The following is an 18,353-nucleotide window of genomic DNA, read 5'->3' on the forward strand; positions in this document are numbered from 1 at the left end:
TATTTATATATATATATATATATTTTTTTTTTTTTTTTTTTTTTTTTTTTTATTGAATATTCTAAACCTCTTTTTATTTTTCCAGTTATTATAATTCTTAATGGGTATTTATATTTTTTATTAAATTTCTTCTCATTAGAACTATCAAAAAAAATTAAAAAAAATTAATTACAATAAGAATTATAATATTTAAAATGTTATTCATTTCTTTTTTATAATATAAACACACTATTGTCTAAAAGCTTTTAATATTAAAATTTTCAAAATATTTAATCCTTTTATTTCTATTTAAAAGAAATATATGGAAATAAATAGATATTTTAAAAATATATATACGATTTTTAATATAAAAAATTAATAACTTTTTTCAATATCTTCTTTCTGTAAAACATAGAAATATTTATCACCCTAAAACAAAAAAGTAATTTAAAAAAAAATTTTTTTTTTATTAAATAAAATTTACTAAAATTAAATATTTCTCCTATTTTGTTTTTAACCATCTTTTCTTTTGCATAATTAAAATCTATATATTCTAAATTCTCCAATATTTTTCTTTTATAATCCATATAATCTCTTCTAGATTTTATTTCTAATTTCCTATTGTTCAATTTTGTATTATTTATAATAGACCATATTCCTTGATTGTTTAAATATTCTAATAAATATAAATAACCAAACTTTTGGATACTATAATTTTTTTTTTCTACTTAAAAATAAAAAGAAAGAATGTATATTTATAACTTTATTTTTTTTTTTTTTTTAATATCTTCATTTTTATATATGTTATGTTAAAATTATTCAATATATATATATATATATATATAGCTTTTCTTAATTCTCAAAGGATGAATCGAACCATAAATATTTCGTAGATTTAATAGAAAAAATCTATTTATTTTTAATGACTTTAAGAAGTTAAAATTTATATAAAAATTATTTGAATATTTCTTATATTCACTGTAATGTTTTAAATTTTTTTCAATTTTATCATGATGAATCTTGATGTGATTTGCTTCATTCATAAGCTCATTATTTTGAAGTACTTCATTAATGTTTTTTATTTGGTTAACAAAAAAAAAATTTTCTAAAAAAAACATTTTCTCATAAAAGAAATTATTATCAAAATTAGTTTCTATTTTTCTTAATTCAAATGCTGAATTTATAATACATCTAATTATAATAATCATTTTCTTTCTTTTCTTTAAATGTTCTTTTTCCTAAAAAATATATATACGAATTTTTATTATTTTTTCTTATATATTCATTAAATCATTTTATAAAATTACTAATTTGTGTTTTTGATAATTTTTATATGTCTGAATGTTTCTTTTATATAAAACTTTTCCCATTTTAATATTATAGCTAAAATAATTTATATAATGTTATAAAAATCATTGTATTAAAACAATAAAAATAATAAATAATAAAAAAAAAAAAGAAAAAATATATTTACTTCTGTTTTAATTTATGATCTATGATATGATTTTCTATCTTTAATAAACTTCTCTAAAAATTAAATAGTGGAAATAAATGGAAATTAAAAATAATATGGAATATTTAAAAATATAAGCATGTTACCAAATATATATCTTCTTTATGCATCTTATAGTTTTCAAGCAATTCAAATTTAAAACTATAAAGTATAAGGTATGTAAAAAGTATAGAATAAAAAACAAAAATCATGTGAATTTTTTTCTTCGCTTTACTTAAGTGCTCGAACTACTTTCTTTTCGAATTCCTCTGTTAGAGCACTTGATCCATAATGGGATAAAATCTAAATTAATTAAAAATTAAAAGAAACTTTTTTATTTCTTATTTTTTATTCATTTTCCTTTTTTTTTTTTTTTTCAATTTTTATACTCTTTCTAAATTATTCTGATTACAAGCATTAAAAATATTATGACGCGAACATATGAAAATTTTGTTCGTATTTTTTAAATAATTCTGATAATTTTCAAGAAATTTCTCATTATTATCATTTATAAGATTTTCAAAATAATAATTGTCTCTATTTTTGTTTTTTTCCTTTTTAAGATTATTATGTTTCATAATAAATTGAAAATTCATTTTTTCTTTATCTAGGTATATTTTCAATTTTTTTTTTATATATAACTTTTAATATTTATAAATAATATTTTAGTTATCTTAGTGTAATTGATCTTTAAAAGCTATTTTATATTTTAATATTATTTTATAGAATGTGTTTTATATAAATATATAAAAATTACAAGCATGTTTAATTATATATATTTTTTTTTTTTTATATATTTTTAATAAATCTGTTTTATAATTATTTTTCCATACATAATTATTAATGTCTATAATTTATTCATTCTTCAAAAAAAAAAAATTTTAATTTTAGTGGATTATAATAATTTTTCTTAATTCTTAGATATTTTTATTATTTTGCTTAAATGGACATATATATAATTGTTACTTATTTTTTTAGGTTAACCTAACATATATGCCTATTTTTTTAATAATATAATTTTATAGAAAATTTCACATTTCAATTAAGATTTATTTAATAATGCATATTTCTCTATATTTTTTTTTCATCATTAGCTCTAATTAAAAAAAAAAATCGATAAGAAAAAGCCATTATGTCTAAAAACATTAAACATTTCTTTTAATTTTCTTAATTATTGATTCCACCTTAAATTAGTAATAATTTAATTTCACTTGCTTTTTTTAAAAGTATCACAATAATATAATCCCATAATGGTTAATTTTTCCAAAATGAAAAAACTTTCAAAATTTTAGTGCATTTATTTTTAATAATTTAAGATATATATTTAAATTATGAATTAAAAAATTTTGCCTCTTCTAACAATTTCTAAATATATCATGAAATAAATTACCATTTTTAAATGAATATTATTGAAGTGATAAGGCACTTTTTAATTAACAGCGCTATTGTCATCGAATGTTATGTAAAATTATAAATTACTTTAAAAATTTTTTAAACAAAATTTAAAACTCTATTTTAAAAAAGGCAAATTAGAAAAAAGGTCTAAGTATAACATATAAATTATTTTTACAAATTTACATTAGTATTTTAATAAAAGTATTAATTTATAGAATACAAAATTTTGATAAATTACAAAATTTAAAAAAAAGTTAAAAGTTGATTACGTTAAATTATCTATAATTAAGATGAACAAAACATATATATAAATGTATCACAAATGAAAGTGTATGACAAAGAAAAAAAAATATTTTATAATTAAATAATATTTTTATATTTAGAATAAAAAATATATATATAAATTAAAAATATAACAAAAAAAAAAGTGTACGACAAAATAAAGGAAAAAAGGCAAATAAATGAATATAAGAAAAGTGAAATGATTTCACTTAATATTTCAAAGAAAAATAGTTTTACAAATGCTCTTAATTCCACATAGGATCATTTGCGTCAATTACTTCAAAGTCTTCATTTGTTTCATCAACTTCACCTACATTATTTTCAACATTTTCAAATTCCATATTGGAGTTGTCTGGAATTTCTCCGCCATTAAAAGTATTATAGCCATATATTAAACCTCCTGTTGCTAAAGCTATTAATCCAATTACACCTGCAGCTAAGGAAACTTTTTCACCTGTTCCGAAACCTTTTTTTTTATTTGAGTCGTCTTTATTTTCACCTTCATTTGGATGTGTACCATTAGGTGTATCATTTATAATGGATGAACAAACTGAAGTATCACAAGCCTCTCTTTCTTCTATTTTTATATTTTGTTGTTCACAGGTTAAACCCATATTTCCATTTATATCTTTTGATGGTGGTATTAACTCCAAAGGCTCTTTTCTTTTCCTTATCTTGAATGACGTTCCACAAGTAGCTGAACAATCTCCCCATTCTTCCCACTCATTACATAGAGCATCATTGCAAGGCTTATTCGATTCAGAGCATTCTTCCTCTCTAAATAGTTTAAAATCATTACAAAATTCCGATGTATTCTTTTTTTTATTATTCAACAATTCTGCTTTTCTTGTAAGAATTCTTTTACTTGATTTATGGCAAGTATCTTCTTCTTTACAGTCAATCCATGTTTCCCAATCATCACAATCTCCTGTATCACATAGAGGTAAGTCCAAACATGCTTCTGTTTCTATGTCATTGTATTGTTCTATACATTCATCAATATCATCTCCACTAATACCAGATACATGAGAAACGAAATGTCTCATTCTCACTCCGACATTGCATGTTCTATCACATGTTGACCATTCTGTCCAATTTCCGCATGAATTCCCAGGACAAGGAATTGTTTCATCATATTCAACTTTATCTCTATAGTATTCTTTACATTCGTTTGATTTTGTATCCTCATAATTAATATTAGATAAATCTATATTCAAATTTGCCCTCTGAACTCTTTTTCTTTGTCCACATGATGCAGACCATTCACCCCAAATTCCCCATTCAAAACATTTTTCATCATCACATTTTGGAACTGAACATACATCTATCTCAACCTGTTCTTTATATTTACAATCTGGATACTTGTCTACATATTCTGGTAATATGATAAACATTCGTTCTTTAGTAGAATATCCACATGTTTTTGAGCAAGAAGACCATTCACCCCATTCTCCAATTTCCTCGCATATTTCACTATTATCACAATCTTGAATATTACATGATTCAATTTCAGTTTTATTAAAAATTTTACATTCTTCACTGTCTAACGAATTTTCTCTTTCTCTTATTCTAATACCATCACCGCAAGTGGCACTGCATTGACTCCATTCACCAAAATCTCCACAAATATCGTTACATCCTTCTTTTATGGGACATGGTCTATATTCAAGGGAACCCAATTCTATGCATGAATTTCCATGTTTTTCACCTATAAATCCCTCTCCTTTTAATGTGTAAGGACCTTTTCTTTCTCTTTTGCTCATAGCATTATCACATGTTTCAGGACATTTACTCCATTCATCCCATTCATTACACTCAGCATCGTCAGGATAATTATTACAGATGTAATTCATGTGTGTATCTGAATCAGATAACAAACTATCCCAAGAAACCTTAACTATATTTTCGCATAATGTACTTTTTTCACAATTTCCAAGTATTTTGTATTCATTGTCATCTATGTTATTTATTGCATATACAAAAAGATCTATTTTATTTATTTTTAATAATTCAATTTCTCTTCTTAAATCATTCAAACTAGTATTTGATTTTCCCTCAACTAACATTATAATTAGCTTTTTTTTATATTTAGGTGTTTTTGTGAAGACTTTAGTCCTTAAGTGTTTAAAAGTATCAGCTATATTCTTATAATTTGAAGGTGACATTAACAATTTGTTTATTTTTTTAATAATCTTATTTTTTTTGTAACTAATTTTTTTATTTAATGACCATTTCTCTTTTGTATGTTTTCTCATCTTCACTATTGTAATATGAGTCCTATACTTCGACAAATAATTTTGTTTTACTGTATTTATAGCAAATGGTTTTACATATGTTTTCCACTGCTCATTACTAATGTTTCGAGACTGATCTAAAACAATTGCTATATCTAAGGCCTTTTTACATAAAGTATTATTATCACATAAATCATCATCACATTCTTCACATAATGGATCATCACATGAAAAAGCTGGAGGTATAACTGGATCAACATTATTGTTGCATATATTTTCTTTTAAAAAATCTTCTACTTCACTAAAAAAAGAAGAATCAGTTGACTGTAACACATTTGGACAGTTATTATAATTTAAACTACATCCACCTGCAATAATTAACTTATCTATAAGTAATTTTCCTAATCCTATTATTATTAGTTTAACTTGTTTATCTATATAATTATTTGATACTTGTTGTAATATTCCTTCTTCAGATATGTCATTATCACTATTTGTTAGTAATAATGTAACTTTAGGGGCCTTTTCTCTATTTCCATTTCCAAAAGATTGTTTTAATCCCATTTCTAGAGCATGCGCGATATTTGTTTTACTCATCGCATATATATTGTCCATTTTACGTATTTTCATCAATAATTCTTTTTTATTATAGCTATTAACATCATCAAAACCTATCTGAATTGTTTTACTTCCTAAATAAATAGATATTGCTACATGAACATGCTGTTCGTCAATATTAAAACTGTTTATTATATGTTCAGCATACGGAATAATGTCGCTTGATAGTTTATTATTTCCTTGTTTTGATGGAACCCCAATAAAAGTTAAATCAAAATAATCTTTACATAAGCATTCATCACCTACACACGTTTGTGGAATAGTACTTGGTTTATCTGTATTACATACTTTGTCGATCATTAATGCTGATATATCTTTTAAATTATTCCAATCTATTTTTATAGCAGTAGGACAGTCCCCATTTGTTTTGTGGCATCCTCCTAATAATCTTAGTTTGTATATAGTAGCATTACCAACTCCAAGCACCAATAATTTAACTTGTTCATTTTTATACATTGAACTAATATTAATTAAAATATCCTCACTAGGATTTGTATTATTGCCGTCAGTAAATAATATTGTCACTTTAGACGCATCTGATCTACTGCTTGGATCTTTTGTGTAATTTTGCAATCCATACTCTAATGCTTCTACTATATATGTATATCCTCCTTCCTTATAATCATTTTTTAGATTTTCGACTTTCTGTGTTAAAATATTTTTTTTATAACTTTCTTCTTCAGAAAATTTTACAAAATCTCTGTTGAATTGAGCAAATAGAAAAATTCCTATGTGCACTTCATTTTCACTAACCTTTAAATTTTTTACAATTTCTTCTGTAAATGGAGCAACTTGTTCTTTCCAGTTAATGTGACCTATGCTAGCTGATTCATCCAAAATTAAAGTTAAATCATAATAATTGTGACAAAAGCATTCATCTCCTTTACATAAAGTTGGTGGATTAATATGTGGTGGTAATACTGGTCCTGTAACGCATATCTTTTCTATCATTGCTTTTGGTAAACTTTTTAAATTTATCCATTCGGTCTTAATAACGTATGGGCATGGTCCTGTTTGATTACAAGCGACTAACAATTTTAATTTGTTCTCATTAGCCATAGAAACTCCTATAACTAATAATTTTACATTATTTTTTCTATATAATAAACCTACATTATATAATTCTTCATCTGATTGGTCAGAATCATAACCATCGGTAAATAATAAAGTAACCTTAGGTGCCTCAGGTCTGCCTGGATATTTCGAGTAATATGTTAACGCATAGCTTAAAGCATTAATAATATGTGATTTCTTTCCACGAATATAATCCCCTTGAAGTTCTTTTATCTTTTTTTGTAAATTTTCTTTTTCATAGCTCACTTTATCAGAAAATCTAACAAATTCTCTATTATATTCAGCAAATAACATAACTCCTACATGTATTTTAGAAAAACTGATATTTAAGTTTTTTATGAGTTCTTCTGAAAATGGAACAACTTCTTTTTTCCATCTATAATCAGATATACTAGCTGATTCATCTAAAACTAATGTTAAATCGTAAAAATCCATACAATAACAATCCTGTGGTTTTGAACATGGAGTAAAATTTGGTGGAGATACTGGTAATTCTAAATCTGGATTTTGTACTGGTCCTGTATTACATATTTTATCAGTAAATATTTTTGATATATTTTTTAGTTCATCCCATTCTGCTTTCATAGCAAATGGACAATCAGTATTTTCTTTACAACCAGCCAATAATTTTAAATTGTTGATATCAACAGAATGAACTCCTAGAACTAATAATTTTATATTTTCTCTTCTATATAATAAACCTATATCACGTACTGCACTAATGGGTCTAGAATTTTCACTACCATCAGTAAATAGAATTGTTACTTTAGGTGCATCTATCCTATTGTTCGGATGTTTCGTGAAATTTGTTAGTGAATATTCTAGAGCTTCTACAATATGTGTACCTCCTCCATTGCCATATTTATCTTTTAATCCTCTAATTATTTTTATTAAATCATTTTTCATGTATCTTGCTTCTTGATCATAACTGACATCAGTTTTCATATAAATAGCAAAACGCATAACACCTGCATGTATTTTATCTTTGCTTATGCTTAAGTTATTTATAACTTCTTCTGCAAATGGAACGACATCACTTTTCCATTTCTTAGAACCTATACTTGCTGATTCATCTAAAATTAAAGTTAAATCATAATAATCATCGCAGAAACATTCATCACCATTACATGGTTTATGATCTGGTTTTGGATCGGTTATAGGTCCTGTATTGCATATTTTATCGGTTAATAACTTTGTAATATCATTCAAGTTCGCCCATTCAACCTTCATAGCAAATGGACATGAATCATTTATTTCACAACCTGCAATTAATTTTAATTTATTATGTATAGCTTTAGAAACTCCAATAACTAATAATTTTACATTTTCCTTCCTATACGATAACCCAGTATCATAAAGTTGTTTGTCTTTTGCAACGTTATCATTGCCATCAGTAAAAAGTATTGTTACTTTGGGTGCATCTGGTCTACTATTTTTATTTTTCGTGTAATTTTTCATTGAATATTCTAGTGCTTTTATAATGTATGTACCTCCTACATTGCCATAATTGCTCTTTAGTTTATCTACTTTTTTTAATAGATCCTCTTTTTTATACTTTATATTTTCATTAAATTTGACGTAATCTCTACTTTTAATACCAAATAACACAATTCCTACATGTACTTCATTTTCACTTATACTTAAATTTTCTATAATTTCGCTAGTAAATGGAACAACTTTATTTACCCAATTATCTAATTTTATGCTTGCTGATTCATCTAAAATTAAAGTTAAATCATAGTAATTCATACAAAAGCATTCATATCCAATACACGGTGCTTCGTTTGCTGTAGCTTTAAATTGAAGGAAGGTCTTTTTTTTTGAATAATCTGCATTCTTTGACTTTATGTGATTTTTATTTATCAATTTATCATGATGAAAAGATTCATCTTTGTTACTTTCAGTTTTTACAATGTTAAAATGCAGAAAAAGTACGAGACAAGAGAATATTAACACAAATGCTTTTTTCATTTGTCTTTTTTTTTATTCAAAAATATAAATGATATGTTTTCTATCTTTCATTTAAAATATAGAAAATTAATGTTATAAAAAATATTAAATACTATTCTGGAAAAAATACAAATATTTCAAGTAAAAAAACATTCAAAAGAAAATACTTGAAAATATTCTTAAAAATAGCGTAAATATGATTGTCTTTAAGCAATGAATTACTTAAAAAAAGATTAAAAAATATAAAAACTATAAAAAACAATAAAATACATGAAAACTAAAAAAACAATAAAAAAGTATTTTGTTAATTAGACAACAAATTTTATTATTATTAATAAAAACCATGAAAAATTAAAAAATGTACAATTTATAAACTTTTGTACAAAAAAAAAAATAAAATAAAATAAAATAAAATAATAATAGTAATACAAAATTATTTTAAATTTAAATTTGTTGTAAATATTTTTCTTTTTTTTTCTTTTCTTTTTTTTTTTTTTTTTTTTTTTTTTTATAAGTAGCTAAAAATCTAAATAGCTAAATAGCTACATAATATTTGCTGATGTTTTCATAATTTCATTATTACTTTAAAAAAAAAAACATCGTCATGCTATTCTGATTCTCAATTTAAAATTAAACAGCATTTTTTATATTAATAGAACTTTTAAGTTGAACAACCGTTGTATCTCTATTAACCATTCAATATATCCTTTTGACAGAAAAAAAAAACTATTGACACATGTTCACCTTTAAAATTTCTCGCCAAAGATATATAGCTAAAATTGTTAAAAAAATATATTAGCTGATTCAATGTAATTATTTATTTTTTAATGAATTTTATTTCTGGTTAAGCTTTAGGTATAAAATTATAAAGTTTTGCACAAAAAATTGTATTACTTTAAGCAAAAGCTAACATCATAAATTTAAAAAAAAAAAAAAAAAAAAAAAACAGGAAAAATAGATATAAAAAAGTTAATATTTTTTTCTCTTTAATAAAAAATAACATAAGGTGTAATAATATAAATATTTCAATTATATAAAAATATACATTTATTACTTGGATAAACAAGAAAAGTTTTTTTTTTAAATATTTTGATAAGTACGTAATAATATTTCATATTATATTTAAATAATTTATTTTTTACTTATTTTTATAAGCACTGAAAATTGCATATTATATACATTTAAATTTTCAATTCTATATATATTCACTAGTTTTATTTACATTATACCATTACCTATAATATCATATGCAGCATAAATTATAAAATATTATTTCAATTAAAATTTTTTTTTTTTTTTACATATGTATATACTATTTGGTTTCATAGATAATATAAGTCTATACTTAGATTTGAAATAATATTTGTGAAATGATATATATTTTCTAATTACTTTAAGAAAATCTGAAAAAATATATTATATATATTTTTTATAATAGAATATATATCTGGAATTTTGCGATAACCTAAAATTTGTTATATATATTTTAATTTATTTATAATTTATTCAATATCATAGTTACATAACATTTTTCAATTTATATTATTGTCTTTATTATAATATAAATTTGTTCTTATTCTGATGCCATTTTTTTTTTATTGTCTCTTCAAATTTTATAGTAACAAAAAATATTCTTTTATATTTGAATTATTTATTCACTTATACATTTATTAACTCCTATATTTGCTTATAATACACTATTTCCTTAAATTTCTGTAACTCTAATACTTAATAATATAATAGAAAAAAAAAAAAAATTAAAAGACTATTTTTTCTGATAAATTTCATTATATAATGGAGTTACCTGTGGTTGTAACAACACCAAATTAATAATTTGTCTTTTCATACAAACATATATATATTTTATGAATATTCTTGAATTACTTTGGTAGTAAATATCTGAAATTTTACTTGAAAAGAGAAACTTTAAAATTATACTTCATTAAAACATTTATAAATAATTTTTAAGTTTGATCATACACAAGAATGATAATATTTTATATATATTCCCATTTTATTATATTACCCTAGTATTAGCGAAGTAACGAAACTATATTTTTCAAATTATTCCTACTATTTTTATTGCATCTAATATTCAATCTTTAAAAAGGTACTTTATAATTTATTTAAATTTAAGGTAACCATGGTGAAAAATATATTTTATGTGCCTTTATTAAATTGTATAAAAAGTTTACATAAACATTTTAATAATTAAAATTAATAATACTTTAACAGAAAAAATAAATTCATATTTAATTTTTTATAGTATTTTTTAGATTTTTGAATAATAAAGACAATACATTAATATTTGACGTTATCATACATGCAATATATTATTTAAATATTTTTCAGAACCTCCTTTTGGAACATTTTACATTATACACGGTAAAAAATGAATAAATTTTGAAAATTTTCTCTTTAAATTGTAGTATTTATTAGTCAAAAAATGCTATATTCTTCTTGTTAGAAAAATAATTTCTATTATATATATGTGAATAACAAGAATGTATAAAATAAATTACACAATTAAAACTTATTTATCTTCATATAATTTTCTACTTTTTTACTTTTACTTTGATACCACTAAATTAAAATATTTAAATCACATTAGATGTAATTTTATGCTTTTTAACGATGAAAATATTATATTATATTTCCATAAAATAAAGAATAAAATTATATTTATGTAAATAAACTTGTAAAATGAATTACTACGATTATTAAAATAATTTAACATACTATGTTACAGAAATAAAATTTAAATGAATATTTATGATAAAGAGTTTTTGAAAAAATTACTTTAATAAAATATAAAAAACACAAAATACTGTCCTTATTAAATTCATAAATTTTAATAAATTCATAAATTTTTTTTTAAAACAAAAAAAAAAAAAAATAGCTAAATGATTTAATTCTTAAATAAAATACATTGCAAAGTAATTATAACTTATTATATTAAAGTATGCCAGACAAAAAATACATTTTCTAAAAATTTTAGACTTTTTTTTTTTATCTTTGTATTCAAATGTTTCTACTCATTTTTTATAAAAATTCAACTTATATGGGACTCCTTTTTTATTTAATTACATAATAAATTATTGATATAAATGATTGAATAAGCACTTTAAAAATTTACATATGTTTTCCAATTACTTTAAATGTATTAATTCATTTATACGAGAATAATAAAAAAAAATATAAATATGTTTTCAATTTGAATTTTTCACTTCAAAATAATTTTTAAATAAATAATAAATTGTGGATAAACAAAATTTGATTACAGAATTTTTAAAAGATATTTTCTTTAAGTTATAAAATAAAATTGAAAGATTATTAAATTTTTCGTTATTTAAAGAAATGTTTTTTATTTTTTGGAATACATATATTACTTGAAAAATCAATAAATCATAATTTTATAAAGATTAAAAAATTTATCAATTTTATCAATTCTACAATTTTAAAGTTAAAAATGCATGCATATTTATGAAGAATATGTATATTTAAAAAAAAAAAAAAATAGGTCTTTCATACATATAACTGTTTTGCCTTTGGTAATTATTTCAGTTTTTTTTTTTTTTTTCTGTAAGCTATTTTAATGTAAAAAAAAATTTTAAATTTTTAAATATTGATAATATTTAAGAATTTTTTTTTTTTTTTTTTTTTTGCAAATGTTTACTCATTCATTATTTACCATAAGAAAAAAAAAAAATTTATTCTTAATCATTTTGTTTTATATATATATTTGGATTAATAATGCTGTCATTAATTTTTCTTTTAATTTTTTTCTTTTATTTTTTTTTATTGTTATAAATTGAAATTAAAAATTAGTTTAATACGAAAACTTATTTTTTTTTTTAATAAAATTTTTATAAAAATTTTCGTTTTATATATATTTTTTTTTTATATCTACACATAAATTTTGAATTTATAGATATAAGAGCTAGTATAAATTTTAAGCATATTTTTTCTATTTTTTGTGTTTAAAAAAGAACAAATATTTTTTTCTTATAGTATTTCCGTACTTACTTTTTGAAAATTTATAAAAAAGAAGTACATAAAAACTAAAAAATATTAATATATTTTTAAACGTAAAATATATTTTATTTTTTACAATAAAATGAAGTATTTAACTTTTAATAGAAACAGTAGAGATGCAATTGATTTAAATGAAAAATTAGAAGCAACTAAAATAGACTTATCTAATCCTTTGTTATTACAATATAATTGGGTTATATGGGAACAAGTATCAGATAACAAAATTAAGCAGAGCAATAATTATAAGGATTATACAAGACCATTAGCTAAATTTAATAGTGTTCAGAAGTTTTGGCAACTCTGGAATAGGTTACCCCAGCCAAGTGACTTGCTTACTCAGAAGAGTATGACAAGGTTATCAGAAGATGGAATTTTTCGAATTGTTGATGCTCTCATGATATTTAGAGACAATATTCAGCCTATGTGGGAAGATCCAGCTAATTCTGAAGGAGGTCACTTTGAGTACAAAATATTGCCTAAAGATTATCCATATAGCCAAATAGATGAATTCTGGAATAATATTGTTTTAGCAGTTATTGGATGTAATTTGAAGCATTATGATCTAATAACTGGAATTAGATTAGTAGATAAATTAAATATAGCACGCTTTGGTTATATAAGAATAGAAATATGGTTTACTGAAATAAATGATGAAAATGTTAAAAATCAATTAAGAAAGGAACTTGAAGAGCATATGTGTGCTCGTATCGATGGTTCATATATTTTCCCACCAAGGTCAAAAACTCTTAGTCACGCTAATAGATAAATTATATATATATATATGAAAATAGAAGAAAAAAGGAAAATAAAAGAAAAAAAAAAAGAGGAAAAAGAACTTTAATTTATTTTGAAATTTGTAATTAGTAATTTTTTTTTTTTAGAAAAATGAAGATATTTATTACCGGAATATGAATTATATGTAATTCATTATTAATTTTTCCTTTTCCTTTTTTTCTCTTTATTTATTATATAATTTTTTATAACATAGAAAAGGAAATTTTTCAATAATAAATAAGACCTATTATTATTGCTTTATATTTTTACAGATTTACAAAATATATCTTATTTATTATTATCCAATAAGAGAAAATTGAATTAAAAGTCCTATTCATTTCAAAATGCAAAGTAAATAATAGAAATAATTTTATTAGATAAAAAAATAAATTTTTTTTTTCAAAATATGTAAATTATCTTGATTTTATTATACTTTTTTTTTATTTTTCATATTAAATTTGTAGTTTATTTTAGTATAAAATATATTAAAGTTTAAAAATTTTTAATTTTTTTTTTTATCGTTAATTAAAAAAAGTTAAAAAAAATAAATCACAAAAATTTTATATGATATTCATATTTTTTTTAAGAAAATAATTTTAATTTTTATAAAAAACTTAATTTAAAGAGAATTTTTTTTTTTTTTATATATATATTATGATTATTTTGTTAATTTTTTTTTTAAACTGCGCATATTATGTAATTGCTCATTTTAATATTTTTTATATGCTTTTTTTTTATATATATACACGTTTATAAAAACTAAAATTTTTTCTTCTCTTTTTTTTTTTTCAAATATGTAATTTTTTAATATACCATTCATAAAATAAATCTTCGTTTAAACAAATATTTGAATAACAATTGAAGCATTTTGCTAAAAGAACGGATAGAATATGTTTACATAAAACATCACTATTACTACATAACACCTTTTCCTTAAAGTAAAAACATGAACAAAAATTTTTTAAGACGATATACTTATTATTTCCATTAACTACAAAAAAATGTATATTCGTTTTTTTCCATTTTTTCTTTTTAGATTTATTAAATATGTTTCTTCCTAATCCTTCCTCTTTGTGTACAACATTAGTATCACTAAAAGATTTTTTATTTTCTTTTTTTAGTGTTTTTTTATTTATCCTTAATGAATTTCCAAAAAATTTAAAATCCTTAGAAAATAAACTTTCTTTTATTAATGTGTATTTTTTAATTTTCCATTGTAAACATAATCTTAAACTCTTTTCAGCATGAAGTGGAAAAAGTGAAAGTAATTCATTTATTAACAATATATCTATAAATGAAGTAAATTTAACATTTTTAATAAATGAATGTATGTGCATATATACATTTATATTAGACTAAAAAAAAAAAAAGAATTACATTTATTTTTATTTTTACAGCCTTTTAATGAAAATATTATTGAATTCACAGTTTTTGTACGAATGTCCATATTAAGTTTTTTCTTCTAAAGTGAATAATAACTTGATAATTCAATATTCTCTTAAATTTCTATGATTTTTAATCTTTTAATATATAAAAACAAAATTTCTTTTTAATTTTATGATTTATATATTGATTAAAGATCATTAATTATATTTTAATCGTAGTTATTTAAATTAAATATCGATTTTTATAAAAATATATAAATTAAAAAAATTAACGAATAATTAATAAAACAAAAAAAAATTGCTCAATTTTTTTTTTTTTTTTTTTCATTTGCACTGTTTAAATTTTTCATAGTAATTAAAGAAATAAAAATATTCTTTTATTACACATAACTGAAAAAAAAAAAATTAGTATTTCTGAATGAAAATATGAAACTAAAGGCTTATAACAAAACTTGAGTACTATTTTTTATTTTTTAATATATTATTTTAGCAATGTTAAAATATGTTTGATATTCTCTTTAAAAATACATTTTTTAATTGAAAATATAAAAAAAAAATTTTATAATAAAAAGGTCAAACTTGTAAATTTTAAAAATTCATTTTCTTATTTATTTAATTTTTAGTTTCATATAATGCTTTTTACCTCTTTAAAGGTATTTTCAAAATACAATATTTATATATATATATATATATATATATATATTTTATCTATTATTTTACATAAAATTTAATTCTGAATTTACACTTGCAACATTTATAATTTAATTCTGAAATCATAAAGTTTTATCAATTTTACAATTAAGAAAACAATAAGCTATGTTAATTAGTGCTTTCTTATTACTTCATTCTTGGTAATACTTAGCATTACTTATAAGATTGTTATTCCTTTTCTTGTACTAATTTAGTTAATATTTTTTTATTAATAGTTTCGTAGTAATAAATGATTCTAAACAAAGACATAATACTCTTATACAATTCATGAAACTTGTTTGTCATTACGGATTTTTTTTTCTGAAATTATGAAAATATATGGATTATATGATTATAAAGTTTTTGTAATACTTTGCACATGCAACTGATAGCTAAGCCAACTGATCTAGATATAAATGTTAAAGAATCACTTAAAAAAATTTGTTCTGTAAAATTTTTAAAAAAATAAGAAAATTGAAAAACAAAATACTTATAAATGTTAAAAAGAAAAATAAAATACAATCTAGCAGTGGATTCTTCATTTCTCAAAACAAATTTAGCATATAGTAGTAAAAAAATAATTGGAATATTTAGAATAACAAATATTCGTAAGACAATAATAAATAAAAAAGATATCAAATAAAAATATAGAGGACAACAAAATTTATAACATATTTTAAGAGCTATAAATATAAACTTAAGTATTCTCCTTATAGATTTAATTGGATTTTCATATATATTGTAGCATTTTCTTGTAATAACTATATAATTAGAAATATTCTTAGATAACAATAATAATATTAAAATAAAAATAAATAAAATTAATTTATACATTTTTGTTTCTATTTTTATCTCAGCCATAAGAAATTCTGTAAATTTCTTCTTATCATCATAATTATAAAATATTAACTTTCTTCTATTATGTGATTTTTTTTCACTGTTTATTAAGAGATCTACTTCCATTAACTCAGAATTATCATTGATTGTACATTTATTTCCCTTTGAATATCTTTCCCCACAGCATTTCATTGAATCTTGGGGTGAATTATTATTTTTTTCTGAATTATTTGTGTATTTTTTGCTTTCACTAGGCTCATTTTTTTCAAGGGAAACATATTCTGTCCTGTTAAGAGAATTATTAGAACTTTCACTTATATATTCTACAAATGAATCATAATTTTTATTTTCATATAGAGATAATCCGCTAACATGATTGTTATAACCATAGTCATCATTATGAGATATATTAGATTTTAGATAATTATCTTTTTCTTCAGATGAACTTTTTTCTGCATTTAATTTTTCTTTCGAAATTCTTTTTTTTTTTGTTCTTAAATCACAAGTATTTTTGCATGTATGTTTATTAATATTTTTTACATTAATTTCATTTTTAAAGTCTACCATATTATGTATTGTAACTTTATTTTTTTCTATTTTTTCTAAATCAAAACTTTTTTCTTTAACATATTTCGATTTTAAATATGTATAGCTTTTATTGAATAAATAATGATTATACATATTTCTATGGGATATTTCTGAAGAAGAATAATTATTTAAACATTTCTTTTTATATCTGTTCTCCTTTATATTCTTATCTATTATTTCATCTTTTTTATGCTTATCATCAAAAATTATATTATTTATTCTAGATGTCTTTATATAATTACAAATATCTGATGAAGAACGCTCTATGTTAACATTATTTAAAATATTTAATTCAAATATGTTGTCTACATTTTTTATAAATACATCTTCTGTTTTCATTTTTCCATCTTTTAAGGCTGTATTATTCCTACAAAGTACTGATAATTTTACTTTATCATTATTTGAATTTACATCATTATTTTCAGTATAAGAATTTGAATAGTTACTCAATTTTTCATAAATAGAATTATTATATGTAGAATTATTATTCATTTTATCATAATAGCATTTATTTTTTTTTTTATTCTTCCAAAATTAAAATACTTCTTATTTTCAATCTTAAATACTTTTAATTTTAAGTAAATAACCAAAAAACTTTGGAATACTTTTTCAAGTACATTCCGAAATATTAATAGTTTATTTATTTTTTAAACAAAATTAAGTAAAATAAAATAAAGTAAAACACAATAAAGTAAAAAAAAAAAAAAAAGTGAATTTTCAAAATTCTTTTTTTCAAAAAATCTTTATTTAAATTTATAATTTAATTATTACCTGCATTTGTTTCATTGTTTTAAATTTATAACAAAAAAATTTTCAAATTCTAAATGTTCTTATTGCAGACAATTTACATTTTTCTTCAATATTAATAATAAAATATATATATTTTAATGCTTTTTTTTTTTTTTTTATCTCTTTCTTATTCATTGTAACTCAATACAATTTCTTTCCTATTATCTCTTAATTTTTTTTCCTTTTTGCATCATACATTATGTTTGCACACTTTAAAAATTTTCATTAATC

At 20.7% G+C, this 18,353-nt stretch overlaps 5 protein-coding genes across 5 annotated transcripts in view; 1 reads left to right on the forward strand and 4 right to left on the reverse strand.

The window, feature by feature from the left end:
• Positions 1–2,067, reverse strand: part of PGAL8A_00401000 (conserved Plasmodium protein, unknown function) — a gene marked incomplete at both ends in the record, with an annotated part of 7,559 nt that extends 5,492 nt beyond the window's left edge. The window contains 9 exons of the mRNA XM_028670368.1: positions 68–141; positions 230–284; positions 363–408; positions 498–706; positions 857–1,140; positions 1,454–1,506; positions 1,579–1,633; positions 1,707–1,774; positions 1,861–2,067. Coding sequence (XP_028527127.1) covers positions 68–141; positions 230–284; positions 363–408; positions 498–706; positions 857–1,140; positions 1,454–1,506; positions 1,579–1,633; positions 1,707–1,774; positions 1,861–2,067 — 1,051 coding nt within the window. The remainder of the gene's footprint in view (positions 1–67; positions 142–229; positions 285–362; positions 409–497; positions 707–856; positions 1,141–1,453; positions 1,507–1,578; positions 1,634–1,706; positions 1,775–1,860) is intronic.
• A 1,326-nt stretch (positions 2,068–3,393) lies between these two features.
• On the reverse strand, positions 3,394–9,045 carry CTRP (circumsporozoite-and TRAP-related protein, putative; the record flags this gene model as incomplete). The annotated part of the gene is made up of 1 exon (XM_028670369.1): positions 3,394–9,045. The coding sequence occupies one exon, from the start codon at positions 9,043–9,045 to the stop codon at positions 3,394–3,396; it is 5,652 nt and encodes a 1,883-aa protein (XP_028527128.1).
• A 4,096-nt stretch (positions 9,046–13,141) lies between these two features.
• On the forward strand, positions 13,142–13,825 carry eIF4E (translation initiation factor 4E, putative; the record flags this gene model as incomplete). The annotated part of the gene is made up of 1 exon (XM_028670370.1): positions 13,142–13,825. The coding sequence occupies one exon, from the start codon at positions 13,142–13,144 to the stop codon at positions 13,823–13,825; it is 684 nt and encodes a 227-aa protein (XP_028527129.1).
• A 796-nt stretch (positions 13,826–14,621) lies between these two features.
• On the reverse strand, positions 14,622–15,280 carry PGAL8A_00401300 (zinc finger protein, putative; the record flags this gene model as incomplete). The annotated part of the gene is made up of 2 exons (XM_028670371.1): positions 14,622–15,121; positions 15,211–15,280. The coding sequence occupies 2 exons, from the start codon at positions 15,278–15,280 to the stop codon at positions 14,622–14,624; spliced, it is 570 nt and encodes a 189-aa protein (XP_028527130.1).
• Positions 15,281–16,235: 955 nt separating this feature from the next.
• PGAL8A_00401400 (conserved Plasmodium protein, unknown function) lies at positions 16,236–17,825 on the reverse strand (the record flags this gene model as incomplete). The annotated part of the gene is made up of 1 exon (XM_028670372.1): positions 16,236–17,825. The coding sequence occupies one exon, from the start codon at positions 17,823–17,825 to the stop codon at positions 16,236–16,238; it is 1,590 nt and encodes a 529-aa protein (XP_028527131.1).
• Between the last annotated feature and the right edge of the window lie 528 nt (positions 17,826–18,353).

The sequence above is a fragment of the Plasmodium gallinaceum genome (genome assembly GCF_900005855.1).
Source record: "Plasmodium gallinaceum strain 8A genome assembly, contig: PGAL8A_v1_108, whole genome shotgun sequence".
NCBI classification, from domain to species: domain Eukaryota; phylum Apicomplexa; class Aconoidasida; order Haemosporida; family Plasmodiidae; genus Plasmodium; species Plasmodium gallinaceum.